At 40.2% G+C, this 16,091-nt stretch overlaps 1 protein-coding gene across 1 annotated transcript in view; it reads right to left on the bottom strand.

Annotated features, from left to right (window-relative positions):
• Positions 1–10,008, bottom strand: part of LOC116921950 (homeotic protein spalt-major) — a 31,522-nt gene extending 21,514 nt beyond the window's left edge. Inside the window, 1 exon segment of the mRNA XM_032928313.2 lies at positions 8,489–10,008. Coding sequence (XP_032784204.2) covers positions 8,489–8,612 — 124 coding nt within the window. The 5' untranslated portion in view covers positions 8,613–10,008.
• Positions 10,009–16,091: the final 6,083 nt, after the last annotated feature.

Raw genomic sequence — 16,091 nt, forward strand, 5'->3', positions numbered from 1 at the left:
TGTGCAACGCTTTGACAAGTGTTACACATCAGATGGAAATCGATCACGCGATCCACAAGTTCTTTCAAACAACACAGTCTGTATACAAGAGAATAGCGTGTTCTTTGCCATTGGACATCGATAACGATTGGAGCGATCCGATTTTAAAAAAACCAAACAAAACAAAATGCATACGTTGCAATTTATTTTTAAACAGTATGTATATGTACTTGAATATCCTTTCTGTAATCTTTGAATTTTTGTGTGTGGACCGGGTGGGAAATGATGGGGTCGAAAATGAATAACTCCTCCCACTCGACAAGTCGTAAAACAAAAATCTTTTTTTTTTTGAAACCTTTTCTTTTTGTTTTTGCGCTGCCGGATATCTTTGTGTCTGCGCTGAGGAGTGAATATAATAAAAAAAAAGCCGCCTCAATTAACAAGAGGCAGAAATTAGAAGGAAAAAGGTTTATAACATATACATAGGCCTTTTAAAAAAGAAACCGATCCGGACTTAACTAAACCATTGATCGCTTCTTATCCAAAATTAAAATTAGCTCGATTTTCTTTTTTTAATCCATTTAAATTTTCTTTTCATAAAACACCATTGAGCTTGAAAGCGAAATGCAAATTTGCCGCATGGACTTTATAGTTAACTGGAAAAAAAAAAAATCAGCGTTCATTCGAATGCAGTTGGTTGTAACTGTTTGTGTGGGTCACGTGCTATGTATGTTGTTGTGCCCGTAATCGGAGTCCATTTTTGAAAACATTCACTCGGCGGAAATGAGACTATGTCGTTTCGGCAGCTTCGGTTTCCCCAACTTATTCAATCACCTTTTTGGTGCTTCATTAGCATAGGCAGCGACACAGGAAATCCCATAGTCCTTCCCTGTTGTACATAGTATCATCCGTTGGCGATATTCACCAGCACACACACCCGAAACGCATTGAAAAACAAGCCCATTAAGTCGGCGGTAATTCAATCAGCTGTTTTTGCCCTACTGCTGCTTCACGTATAATATGTAAACAAGGCGGCACTTGGATTTACAAAAGAACGGAAGGCTACATCATCTAAATACAGAGTTTAAAAACAACAACATCATAGTTAAACTACTTAGCTACAGTGACGAAAATGATATAGGTAGTAAATTTACATTTTTAACCTCTCCACTTCCCCCCCATTTTTAACGTCCGTTCGGGTTCAGCGGACGCTTCAACCCAATTTTGAATAGAATGTATGGGGTTATACAACATCTTTAACAATATATACCAGGAGTATATTATTATCAATATATATACGTGTGTGTGTGTGTGTAGGGCGTGTGGACAAGCAGACCTAAATATAAAGAATAGGAATATACGTGTGGCATAGAGAAATTGTGAAGTGGTGGACACAGCTGTTGAATCGACTCCACAAAAAAGACTTCAAGTGTACACACAGAAAGAGAATTGGAGTAGGGAGAGTAGGGGGAGTGAGATGAATAGCAACAAAAAGAAACAGGGGAAAAAGCGATTTTTCCGAACGTCGTCTATATGTTTAAGAGATATGGCACGCGTCCGTAACGCCAATTGACCCCGGTCCCCCCCTCCCAACCGCTGTGATATACGGTGCAAAAAGGTCAGCTCTCAATGCTGCCAACAACGTTGACCTTTTTCAATTTCTTCTTTTTATATTGCCAACCGATATCTCAACGCTGAATGCAGCCACACACATCGCAGCACAATATAGTAGGTCTATATAAAGAAAAAAATGGGGATATTTCTTATTTCTATAATTCTTCCCCCCACCCCCTCCGTCTCGGGAATATAACGAGATGTTCAGACCCTTCAATCGGATGATTCCCTTATGTATTTATCCGAAAAAAAAAAAAAAGATTTTGTGTGTGTGTGTGTTCGCATCAATCCCGCAACCCTCGTGAATGTAACCATCCAGTAGCTATGGATGAGCTGTGGACATACACAAAAAGCAAACGAACTTGCTGCTGGTATATATATATATATAGGACCCACTCGATTGTGTGATTCAATCAAGACCCCACCCTGAATGCGCACTCACCCGCTTTTCTTTTTTATCGATTGATTGACCGGGGTTTGAACCACACACACACACACCGCCTTGATTCAATCACTCACGGTCAATTGACCACAACAATTCAAAGGAAAAAGACATAAGCGTTACATTTTTTAGTATATATACTGTAGATATACGTATATTACATATATAAATACCATCACGAAATCTATTTGTACTTTAACCAACCGAATATGATTGTTCAATTCAATTTTCAACATCGTTGGCGTTTCTTTTTTATTTGTTCTATTTTTCATTGATTTTAAAAGGGGAGAAGGTTATATTAACGTATATGGACATGAAGACATTAAGACTCTGATTTTCTTTGGCAATTTCTTTCGACGTATAGCAGTTCAATGAAAAGATACAAGTCTTTTAACCATTTAAAAAAAAAAGGAGGGGATTTAAAAAAAAAAGAAAACTCGTTTTTCATTTCTTTTTCTTAAACACAGCTGACGACAGTGGGAGGTCGAGCCCGGTGTTTTGGGGTATATAAGTCGATCCACTGGAAAAATGTTGCCCCGAATACAAGCGATTCTCCGCGGGTTTATATTGACCCCCCGGTTATAAACATTAGACCTTCGCAGCCCATACGAATTTATTATTATTTCTTTTTAAAAATATTCTGATAGATATGAACTTCTTTTGTAAATATATAATAATACAGTCACACTTTGAAAAAGAAGTGTGGCCAGAAGAGGTTTGCGTCACACCCACGCGCAGCAATAAATAAAACGGGGGGGGGGAGTGGGTTTGTGTGGCGCAATTCCAGAAATAGAAAAGAAAAAAAACCTACTATATATGAATATGTTTCTATCTCTCTATTCCACCATTCTTAATATACAATAGGTTACGCGATTTTTATGCGACAACGCGAAGAAAAAGAACCGGTTCACCGCGCAAAATCAAAGAATGAATGGAAAACCTGGACCATGTCCATCCAGCAGAGAGCAAACCCCCCCACCCATTTTTCTTGTGCAACTCAACGGGGTGGCGAAAATTCGGAGTGGCCCTCTCAGGTTTTCTGACCTGAAACGTGGGGGCGGCGGCTGCTGGTTGTCCATAGTCTTGCACATATTTGCGTTAAATTCAATAGTAGTTTAAATATAGCCGTTGGAAGTGAACTATGTGTACTATAGGCCTCGTAAGAAGGTCGGATCAAAGAGCTGGTCGATTGCGCGCGTGCGTCCGTTTCACCGGTGGCTGCGCAACGACGTCGTCAGCATAACTTGATTGACGACTCTTTGCCTGCTGACATTCAGAACCAAAACAAAAAACAAAATGGCTCAAGAAGAATATGAAAATATGGCCGAGACAACCGGTTTTGTTTCTTGTGATGCAATGTTTGCACGTTGTCAAAAAATCGGATAGTTGCCAATGTCTGAATTCAAAAAAAAAATACAACAGAAAATCCAAGTTTTTGTATTTCGTTTGATTTGACAGATTCGTAATTATTTTTATTCTTTTTACGTGATAAATATTTACCCTTGAATGAACTACTTTTACCGCCCACCCAGAAGGTAGATTGTGTGTGTAAATATATCAAATATAATGAACAAGGATTTGAATTTTTGTTCCCCACCTTAATTGAACATTTATCGAATGAGAAACACGCAACGGATGATAACGTGGCTCACGATACACGAGAGAAATCTCTTCTTTTCTTCCTTCTTGTTAGTGAATGTCAAAAAAAAAAAAACACAAAGAAAAGAGGAACGCCTTTTCAAAAATTTAAAATAAAAAAAAATAAATCCGATAAATCAATGATGAGTTTCTAGGCAAGAAATGGAAGACGGGCCAGCTGAGACAGGATCAGTTGATCATTGCTGGTCCCTTGTCGTCGTCTCGGCCATGTAAGGGATGCGTCTTTTCCCGCGACCGAAATTAATATCATCACAAGAGACACACACAAAACACACGAAACGACCAGCAACACACTATATAGAGCTGGACGCATTTCGAAACGCGTAGACGGAGACGATAGGAGGGAGCCACTGGAAGGCAATAGGTGGCAAGCCTATTAGGTATGCATGAAACAAGTCGTTCAAGATTTTCGAATAGGGAAATGGAGCGCCGCCTATCTGCCTTCCACATGGGCTATAAGTGACGTCCGTTATGATACCCGACCAGATTAGACATCATTTTTTTAAATGGCATTATTTTTTTGAGTTTGAAATCACTCGGGGTCGTCGGCTATATAAGCAACCACACGTAACGACTATTGAGGTTTGGCTGATGGGTCATCAACTTGGCTGCTAAACTATCAGCACGTACGCTCAATTTCGCGTGTGTGTGCTGTCCTAACCTAACTGTTGTTTTTTTTTTATAGATTTTATTTTTACAGGGGAAAAATAATAATAATAAAAAAACAAAAACAGGGCGGCTTTTGTTTTGATGGCTTTCCTTATACGATTATGACGGCTGAAAACTGTGAAGCAAAACGGAAAACATATACACAGTCCTTGTAACTGATTTGATATTGTTTTAAATAGATTTTCTTTACGAGTCGCATTCCACGCTTCGCTGATAATATAACATCAGCATAATGGTCACACTCTATCGTCTTTTTGGCACACTAAAAAAAAGGAGAAAAGAACAGCAACGTCAATGAAATTTGATGGACGATATGAAGAGACACATTCACACACGAGAGGACGTTCAAAGACAGGAAAGCTTAATAAAGAAGAGCGAACTGGTGTGGCTTTGATTCTGCTCTTGGTTATTGCCAACGAAATAGAAAAATCTGACATTTTTCAACACGAAAAAGAGCAACGTGGAGCTAACGAGCGCGACGATCTGATTGATCGCGATAAAGCCTAATGTTTGCCCGTATTTCTTTGTTTCATTTTGTGTGTGTGTGTCGCCTTTGCTATAAGGTGATATCTCTTATATATGCACAGTCATAAGCCAACGTTTGGATGATGGGCCAGCAATGACACTAATGGCCAACTCTGAGCTCTTCGCCCAGTGCTGAGTTATTAAAAATGACACAGTGCCCAATACGTTTGTCTTGAATTTTGATCAGCTACGCAACAAGAGACGAAAGGCAGTACGTAAAAAAAAAAAAACGTAAGAAAAAAAACAAAAAGTGGCAAGAAAAAATAAAAACATCAAGTTGAAACATGAAACAAAAGAGAGAGAGAACAATTTGAATAGGTTCTAAATCATAATAATGATGGCCGACAGCCAGCTTGGTGACACATGGAACTATATGAACCGCCTCGGGTTAGTTTCTAACTCTGTCCTTACCTTGGCCAGGTAACGTAAGACATTAATTCTCATTTTTCCTTTTTTCTTTTCTTACCTTCCCTTCTAGATCGTCGAGATAGGCCTTTAAAGTCTCTTTCTTTTTCTATTTTTTCGCTGTCTTCTAATGTTATACACACGTACTCTCTTCTCGTTTGCAGAGGGAAAACACATCACCAGTTCTTTTCTTATTTCTTTTTATTCCCTTCTCTACTTCTTAAACCATCGTCTCAAGATAAAAACCAAAACAAAAGAGACGATGGTGCAGACGAAGGTATATCATAGCACACAGGTACATAGATATAGGCTGTGTCTATAAGAAACAAGAAGTAGGGGGGGTTTGGAAAGGAAAAAAAAGGGAGGCTGTATGGCGATAAAGTTTCTTTTTCGGATCAAGGATGCTGTGTGTCTGTAACGTTTTATCGGGCCAAAGCCGCATATTCTCTTTTGTGAGTGTGTGCTGTGTCACACTGGGTGTCGTTTTCGAAAAATGAGATTTACACTGTAGGCAAGAAGAAGGGCTCCTGAAGGATCATCTTTTGTTCGATGTGATGCTTCTTGGGGGATAATACAAAAACAAAACAAAAACAGGTCTTTGCGTAGAGATGTGTAGATTTGTGATGTTTTGTTGTTGTTGTTTTGGAAGGTCTACATTGGTCCCTTATAGGTAGGCCTTAAGAAATGAAGACTAGTAAAAGAGAGAGAGAAAAGGAATATTTCAAAGGAACATGGAACTGTTTCGTATCTCGAAACAGACATAAGAGAATAAAAGAAGAGAGAACCGGCTATTCTCATTATGACTCGATAATTTCTCATTCAAGTTTTTTTCTTTCGGTACAAAACAAGAAATGGAAAATGTTGTTTGAGACTTGTGCGCGCATGACAACAGAGTTATGACGGGTGGCTTCATACATTTCTAAAACATTGGCCATCGCTCGTCGTTCGTTGCCCTTAAATGCTATTTCACTATTGTATCCTACACTAAAACACACAACAAAAAAAAACCTGTCAATTATTTAAAAACAAAGTGAATATGAGAGAGAAAGAAAAAAGAAAAAAAAAATCGACAAGAGGAGCTTCAAGTTGAAGAGAGAGTGCTCCAGGGACGACTTTGACGAATGGGTTGAGCGAAGATATGTATAGGTAGACAGACACACGTCGTCTGTATGCACGTATAGATATAACGTCATCCAGATTTCATGTCGTTCCCTTTTTGTTATTTGTATTCCATTTTGATTTTGAATTCCACGATGGCCACACTCGCCAACGAGCCGTCAACTAGCACCTTTGTCTCTGTAATATACGAGCTATACACTCTTTATAAGGGCTGCAGCTTTTCGACTGTACATGCAGATAATACCTCCCAGAAAAATCATCAATGTCATATTCGTGTCGCACGCAGCAGCCAAGCAACAGGAACTGGATTTCTTTGTTTCTCTTGCTCTTGAATAATATATATGATTGGCTCCTTTTCTTCCCTCTTTTTTTTTTGACTCATTTGGTCTTGGCTTATATTTCATTTTGTCCCAGAGAACAGCCAAACAAAAGTGGGACTTTTGAAAAAAAATGTGTCTCTCCTTCGTAATCAAGAAGAATTTTAATGAAAAATAAAATGGTCAACTGGACTTGTGGCCAAGTAATATGGGGAAGAATCATCGATCATTCTTTTAGGACTGGCCAGAAAGTTTTCACGGTTCCGACAGCTGTGTGGAACACAGAAACAAAGAAAAACAAAACAAAAAATATATGCAACTATGTCTCTCTGAGATGAATACCAAATCATTTTCAACTCTGTCTCGTCTATTATTATGTGTCTTTCTTTTTGTAGTCTTTTATTCTAATGAGGTATTCCCTTTTTTTTTTTTTGTTTTGTTTCAGACTTTGATACGCATTCCATCACAGCCGGGCGACGACGGACCCTTTTTTTTTTGTTTTGTTTCTTTCTTTTCTTCTTGCATGTTGTTCTCTTTTTGTCAATCGGAGTTGACTACACATAAGACGACTGGTTGTGATGGTAGGTGTGTAACATTCTGGCGAGGAATTCCAAACGTTCAATTCGGCCACCACCTTCGCACTGGTTTTACAACAGGGGGGGGTCGTTTTGAGTCAGAACCACTTGAAAATCCACTTGAATTGTGGACTTTTTATCGGCGTTTTAATCGACCAGGCCGTCGGCAATTCAAACAATTGAAATCTCATCATTTCAATTCTGTAATCGAATGATTGAAATCACGATTTTAGACAAAGGGGAGAGTGACGATCTTTTGGCCTATTGCCGTTGAACGACAGTAGACTTGCATCAGTGAAAAGTCGTACATCACAAACCCTAATGGAATTGTTTACAAATTGAACGACGAGTGAGAACGCACAGGAGCTTACGCCCGCTAAAGCAGTTAGCCGCGCAAACAGCGGGATACAAAGTCTCACGCATTTTCGGTGCAACATCATCACGCTGAAGAATCAAAGTGGTAAGCCCTTTTGCACCGGCCGAATAGAAACCCAACAAAAACTATAAAGACAAACATAGAAAAAAGAAGAGGTTAAATGATGGCTCTCTCTTCATCCCGCAGAGCACCGGGTCCAACTCAGCGGGAAGTCTTTTTTTCTTAAAACCTTTTGATGTGGCGCAGAGTGCCCCCCCTCCTGAAAACTGACTATCGGTGTGTCTGTTGTGCGTGTATGTGTAAATATATCATCGTAACGGTTTTGTGCTACTAGTCTATACAACACTACTGGTCTCTTGTTGCTACTAGTTTTTATTTTTATTTTTCTCCGTGTTCCCGTTTCGTTTTCTGTGTGAAGCTGCGTGCCCTTAATAAACGACGAAATGATGCCCATTTTCGAATTGGAGTCAAAGCCTTTAAGATTTTTTTGTTTTTTTCTTTTCACAATTAGCGATAGGGGAATGATTCATTTGTCAACAAACAAAATTCAAATGGTCCTCCTTTTTTTTAAAAACTAAAAAGAAAGAAACAGCCGTTCGTCGATTGACTTACGATGGCACACGTGCCTTCTCTACACCGCCTGCCCCCCCCTCATCTTCTCGTTCCAAACGCACAAGGAACTCTTCTTTTTCTGCTTGTTAAACAACTGCATAAATACGCCATATGTTTTGGAACTAGCGATCATCATCCGATTGGGGAGGGATACATTTACGAGTTGGGCATCAGATTAAAGATGAGTGAAACTTACCAGCGCCGGTGTTAGTGGTCGAAGCCTCGATGTCTTCCTCCTGGCCGTCGAGTAGCGACCCAACGGGTCCACCTTCTTCGTCGTCCAGGTGTCGGATGGGACGCGCTTGTTTCCTTCGCGACATGTTGATGATTCGCCACAGCGCAATACTGGCTCAGAATCACTCAACCAGGAAATGAAGAAAATACTTCCGACGACAATCAACGGACGAGACGCACACACAAGGAATTAGTTTTGAAGCCGACGGATCGCAAATCGAAATGATCAAGTCGATTGTTTTTCTCTAATCGAACTGGCAGAACGCAGCACTCATTTTTGTTTCTCTTTCCAATGTTTGAGTCGAGACACGCAGCACACGCACCAAAGTGTTTTTAAAACAGTCAGTTCGTTAGAAACGTCCAATTCCAATTCAACTGTATTCCATGTCATCTGACGAACAGGTCGATTTGCCACTTGCACTTCTTCGAAAACATCCGATCGCAATTGTTCGAACAAAACAGAAGATCAGTGTTAAACTTTCCTTTTGTTTTTCTTTTGTTTTTTTTTGGACGTTCAAAAGGAAAATGATTCGAATTGTTTCACCACCGGAATTAAACGAAGAAAAAACACTGGGCGTTCACGCACGTTCAGAGCACATCACAGTCCAGCAGTCGAATGAAATGTTTTTCCGTTCACAAACAACGGGTTTTTTTCGTTTTTTTCAAATTAAAATAATTAAACAAAACACGCGCGTGTGTGTGTGTTTTTTTTTTCGTGCAACAAACAAAACAAAAACCACAAAACAAAAATGGTGGGAAATATCTTTTTAAAAAAAAGAAGAGCGCGCACCCCGCCGGAATTTTTTAGGATGCGCTGCCCATGGAAGCCGGACGAGTTGTGCGCTGACGGGTGGCCGTTCGGACAACTTTTTTTTTTTGGTGTTGCTTCCCTTCCTCCCTCCCCCCAATGCTGCTGCCTCTCGTCTCCTCCTACTCGTATTTCCCTCCCTTACTAGCCGCCTGGCTGTAGTAGCGCTAGTTGTGTATAGCGCAGCAGCACCAGTTTGTATAGCAGAAGCCCCCCCCGTGTGACGGAACACGGACACAAGGAGGCAGAGAGGTGGAGAAGGCAGGAGGCGGTGAGAAAGAGAAGGGGAGGAGCAGGAGCCAGGTTCCCTCTGTGTCTGTGCGTGTACAGGATATAGGAGCCCTGCGGGTTCTTTTTTGGCTGCCGTGTAAAGTCTCGCAATCGCATAGAAGTGAACAGAAAAATTAGAATCCGTGTAAGTGGTGCGTCCGCTGCTGGGCGCCACTGGCCAGTCGAAAGTGGAAGGAAAAAAAAGACCGTAATAAAGGAAAATTCAATGACTTTAAACGCAAAATGAAATGGCGGATCAAATGGGGCTAGTTGCCGGAGGCGATGTTTGCGCGTTTGCGGGACTTTCAGCGCTAACGGGCGACGACACGCTAAACGAAACTGAACAGAAAAGAGAAATAAAAGACTGGGCAAGCCTTCGACGTGTATGAAAGAGTAAGAAAAATATGTCGGACGTCGATCGCTTGATTACACACAGTGTCGTTTTTTGTTTATTATTATTTTGCTGGAGTCGGCCGGAGAGCGTTCAGGCCGCGCCTCCCGATAGCGCCGATTGGCCGTCGTTCTAACCGACTACCAACCATATCCACTCCCATATTTCTCCCACCCTCTCCTATATCTATCCACCACCCATCGCCCCTCGTCATATATAAATATTCCCCCCCTCCTTTTCTCTTTCTCTCGTGAAGATTCGGGAAAAAAACCAACATAACAAACCTCGTTCGGCCTTTCAATCATTCGTCCTGCCGCCTTCTTATTCAATTTCTTTTATCTTTGATGTTTTTATATTTTATTATTATTATTATTATTCGTTACCTCCTCTTTCTTATCTGCTATTTTCTTCTTTCTATCTCTGTGTGTGTGTCTATCTCTCTGGTTTCCTCTCGCCGAAATGCAATCAATACAAACCGATGAGTGATGCTGTATGACGTCAGCACTGCATCCGTTTCCGCTCCCTTGACGACTCGGCACAATAAAAAATGCAACTTTTCTCTCTCTCTCTCTCTCTTTTTTTTTTGTTTTAATTCTAATCTCGTTTCAATCATTGCAACCGACATTGATGGAATGTGATAGCGTCCCGACAAAAGATGTCTCTTGCCAGAACACATATACGTTGGAATAATCTTTTTTCTTCCGGAAATGGGATGGGTCGTTATAAAGAATCAAAGACCAACCCAACGTAATAAACCTCCCCCCCCCCCACCCCCCAAAAAAAATTAAAGGGGTTTCGATTCAAATTTCTTTTTACAGTCGTAGTTTTTACATGTGACTGTTCAATTCATCGGACCGTGACGGCATTTTTCATTAACCAATTTTTCTTTACGACGTCTCAACATTTTTCTTGATCTACCTGGAATTAAAGGTATAACATAGTCTATACATTAGTTCAAGTTCCATATCCTACAAAACCTCTAGACAATTTTTGAATGAAAAAACACTAAAATACAAAAATAATATGAAGAGCCATTTTCTTTTTTTTCCTCCCTAAAGTGCTGTTCACACGTCCATTTATGACTGATGCCATGCATAAAATGTATATATAGACCCAAAACATCGTTGACAACGGGATTAGAAACACTCCCCCCAAACAGTCTGATATACGACACTGCCTCATATTTCCTTATGTTCTTCCAGCGAATATAGGCACAAGGGCAATAAGGGTAGTCCTCCACCTTTTTCTGTCTTCTTGACAACAATGATTGGAAAATGAGGCAATATCCTTCACATTAAAAAGAAAAAAAATTGCTCGGAATTCTTCATTCTTTAAAAACCAAACAAAAAATGCTGTACGTGTGTGAGAATGTTTTTTGTTTTGTGTGTTATATGTCATCCTTTTTGCTGTACATGTTCCCTTTTTTTCTTAGAGGGGGGGACCTGAGACCTGTCGTATCCCAATATAGTCACCGTGTCAAGCCACTTCTTTTTTTTTGAAAGTTTGAAAATTTATCGCTTTATTGGTGTCATTAAAAAAACGAAACGAAAGAGAAAGATGGGAAAGAGAAGGACCTCCGCGCGTAAGAGCTTCCTCTTATGCACACAATCTACGGTTTAGATGTACTATAGATCTATTTGAAAAAGAGAACGACGTATCCTGCGTTGCCACCATCGAAAGTCTTTGGTTGGTGGAACTTGTTTAGCCTTTCAATACGAAATGAGCTGGACGTTAGTTTCTTCCACACACACACACACATAGACACAAAAAGGCCAAATGATGAACGTGTTTATAATATGTTGTTGTACGACATCGAGTCCAGGGACCCTATCGCATGGAAAATGTAAGGGAATCAAAGAGAAGCAAGTTTTATGAGGGTTTGTTTGGTACACGTGTAACTGCAAGAGGATATACCAATAAACCATCGGTTGTAATATGCATAAAGTTATGAACTATATACGAAAAATGGGCTTGTTAGAATGGACGGTTGTCCAATTGACATTTCAAACAAAATAAAAACGAAGGGCATTGTTGGGGCCAAATGACTCAATTGAGAAATCAGAACAGGAATTGATCGAAATGTCAATTCATTTCGTTGCACTTGGAAAGAGCTCACATTCATATAATCATAGCTGTGCATGCAAATAGAAAGGGGCAAAACAAGTTTCTCATCGAACCGAGAATATGGAACAGAGGACGTGGGTGGTTTGATTGGACTTAAATACAATTCGGTCACACTTCAAATGTTTCAATTTCTCTTGCCCCCATTCACGTCACTACAAAACGAATTATTATTGCACAATGCACGTAAACAAAATATTTCAAAAAAAAAAGGGGTTGGGGGGATTTAAGCCCACTTAAAAAAATGAGTAAATAAAAGTCCCCAGTGGAAAATTAGCTAGACTTTAAGTTTGATGTGTTTAAGTAATTTAAATTGGGAAAAATAAATTAGGCAGTGAAGGGATTTGAATCCTAATTTTTATTCATTGTTCGCTTTTGCTGGTCATTTGCATTTTTTTCACCTTTCTATTTGCGTACCCTACCTCCGTTCATGAACTTCTCTGAAAACCATTGTCCTTGAAACTTTTTTTTTAATCCGATAGACATGTCCAAATATGTTTCTCGAAGAAAATTATGCAAAATTACGTCCCCCCCTCCTCTATAGCCCCGCAATTTTGACGCTTTATTTGTTTCTTACCCCTGCCTCTTATTGAATAACTTGCCACCTGAAGGCCACGCTTGATGCATTTCTTCCATTTTTCGTATATACTTCTTCAACGAGTACACACAAACACACACAAAATCGATTTATAATAAACGATAATAACAGACAACAACAAAAGATTCAAGAAAAACGAGACACTGAATTAAGAACCTTTTATTTTAAACAAAAAAAAAATTATTTCTGGGTTACCTTGTTCGTTGGACCGTGACCACTGGACAATAGCCCTTCGCTTTCTTGTTTTCCTTCAAATTTCCCACTCCACCACGGGCTAGTGCTGTGTACGTTTACGTATTAAGTGTTTCTTGAAGGCTGTGTCACCTTCGTCTCCTGTGCTCCCGTCACTTATCTCAAAACTATTTATCACTCTACTTTGGAAATGTCAATGGGCGCCATCACAGCTATAGACCTACCGAGAAACTGGCCCACTCCAAAATTGATAACCTTTCTTTTAAAAAAAGAAAAAGAGAACCCCAGAATTCGACCCCTTGTTTTTCGAACGACGTAACATGTCGTAACTGAAAATTATCTCGATTTTTCCATCAGTCAAAACAAAAAAAAAAAGGTCTCTTCTTTTGTTTCAAACTCCCCCCTCAGAGTATCGATCACTAACGTTATGGACGCTTCTGAATTAGACTCTTGATTATACACGTTGCCTATAATCACTGAGAGAGGGGGGTTTAGTTAAGAGCCTCCCTTATTTCCCCACCCCAAATGAACGGGGCTTGTTCACTCGATTTGCTCACGTACAACAACATTCAGGGCGTACATAAAAGAAAAGAGGGAAATGGCTAGTTACATGTATACTTTTATGTAATAATAGCTAAATATAGAAAAAGGTGGGCGTGATGCACGATCAGCACACACACACACAACAAAGTCCGAACGAAACGTCTGTGTGTGTGTGGGGGGGAAGTAAGAAGATAAGAGAGAGATGATTGTTGAAACGTGATCGTAGTTGTTCTGCAATGCGCTTGACTGTTGGTGCGCATTCAAAAAGAAGCTGATCTATACCAACTATACAAAAATAGGACACATTGTATGGCCAACTATAATTGCAAGTTGTGCTGCCGTAATCAACTAATACGCTATAGACGAGGACAATAGTCACGTCTTGATGCCCGCAACATCGTCTCCATAAGCGCATTTTATTTTTTTCAATCCACAATAAATCGATTAGATCTTATCAAGTGAAAATGATCAAGAATGGAGACTATCAAGTATAGTGGACATCTAACTCATCAATGCTCTTCTTTTTCATTAATAACTGATGTGGGACGTGGCTGATTGCTGAAGTACCTAGTCGATTTGTGGTAGAATGCGCCATATAAGAGGAACACGAGGCGGTTGATGACCAAATCGATCGGCAGTTGAACAGGCCTGAACACGATGAGAATCAAAACCATAAGGACGGCTGCAAAGGAAGGGTACGAAGGAAGAGGGGAGAATTAGATCTAGTGCTATAAAAAAAAGGCCCGCCATCATCATCGTCTGGTCACCAATGTCAATCAGACTATAACGGGAACTTGGATGATTAACTTTTTCTGATTTTTGTTTTATGCTTTTTGTACTCAAAGATTTCAATGGCCGTTCAGGTTGCATCTGTTCCCCCCCCCCACAGAGAGTGATGGGGATCATCGATTGAATCGAACCCGCGGGACCGTTCAGTCCCTTTATACTTCATAAATCTTTTAATGGCTTAAAATTTCAGAACTAAAATTAGTTATTTCTAAACAGGGACGACTCGAGTTGAACGTGGATGGTGTGACGTTGTTCGAAATTGTAATTCCACGCGATGATTCAAAGAGAAAACAAATTCCACGCCATCTATAAAGCGTTCCAGGTTGTCCAGTAGTAGAGCTAAGGTGCATTGACACGGTTTGGGACAGTTCTCTAACCTTGTTACACATATCTTAGCGTATACGGTACAAATAAAGCAGCCCCCACCCCCAAAGATCTAACAAAGATGGATGGCAACATCGGAAGATTTTGGACTTGACTTATGACAATCCTCAAACACTGGTCAAGAAATGAGAAAGAAGAAGAATAGGGATGAAGGATATTCACATCCATCAGTTCTTAGTCTGCCTTTTTCGTTCTCCTTCTTGCCTATTCTTTGAATAGTCTGTTTGGTTCCGGAATTGTTCATATATGAAGGCTCGGGTCAGCAGTTGTTCCAAGGTGCCATAAAACAATATTTTCCTTCTGTTGTTAACCCCCCCACCCGTTGAATGGAGTCTCCTGTTCCTCCCTCGCCATATACGCACAGGGGAAAGAAGAAAAAAAGGGCCCATCTTTCAACAGAACGCACGGATATTGTTCAATGGTTCATTTCCGAGGTGACATTTTAAGGACGTCATAGAACCTATATAACCTTCGACTTTTTTCTTCCCGTCGTTTGGACGTTGTTTTGGAACAATTTCCATCACATCTTTTCCGTTTTTTTTTTTTATTGGTTTGGGGGGGGTTGTGTTTGAAGAAAGGAATTTGGTTACTGGGAGGGGATTGCCCGTCTCATCTGCGCATCTTCCTTCCGATGTTTCGGCCACATGATGTATGAGTCCGTAATCGATGGACGACCTTGTCTAAATGGCCCCAAAGGCCCCAGAAGCAACTCTTAACGACCGGTTTTTTTCTTTTTCTCCTTATACACATCGACCTTGGCTTTTAAGCTTAAACTTAGAAAGAAAAAAAAAGAGTTCCATCATATAATATCGCACTGTTTTAATGTAGTCCATGGCTACCTGACAACACACATCGGTAGGGCTGCCCCCCTCAATCAAAGAACAATCTGATCTACGTTTCAGTGTTGATTTATCGAATGCCACCGCTTGGGGGACGACTGCGAGTTCGTTGAAATTCGGGGTAGGCCATCTAAATAAAAGAAAATCGAGTTGTTTCGTGAGAAACGAAAGGTTTTGTCATCGCCAGTGGCCGCAATCAGATGGCCTGTTGACAAGCAAAACGACTGTGGGCGTCTTTCAGTCGTGTGAACTTCCCAAAAAAAATCGACAAAGAAAATTGTATTTTCATCCGCAGCCAAAGAAGAAGAGACAAGTTAAAAAATAAAACGCATAGGTGGCGATAATGTATTACATAATACGATAGAAAATAGCTGTAAAGGCTCAAAGACAAAACGATGCTGGAAAACGATATGCGAGTTCGAAAAGGCCCTGCGTAGATATAACAACATAAATAACGAAACAAACCACTGCAGGTCACATTGAAAGACGCAACGTTGCAGCCGCATCAACGTTCAAAAAAGAAAAAAAAAGGGGGGGGGGTGACATTTTCTTTGGTGTTATTCTTTTGTTTCTCTCTTTTGAAAGAAAAAAAAAACAGAAATTCTTCACAACGCCCACAGTGTTCTGCGA

This window comes from Daphnia magna, linkage group LG4 (genome assembly GCF_020631705.1).
Source record: "Daphnia magna isolate NIES linkage group LG4, ASM2063170v1.1, whole genome shotgun sequence".
NCBI lineage: Eukaryota > Metazoa > Arthropoda > Branchiopoda > Diplostraca > Daphniidae > Daphnia > Daphnia magna.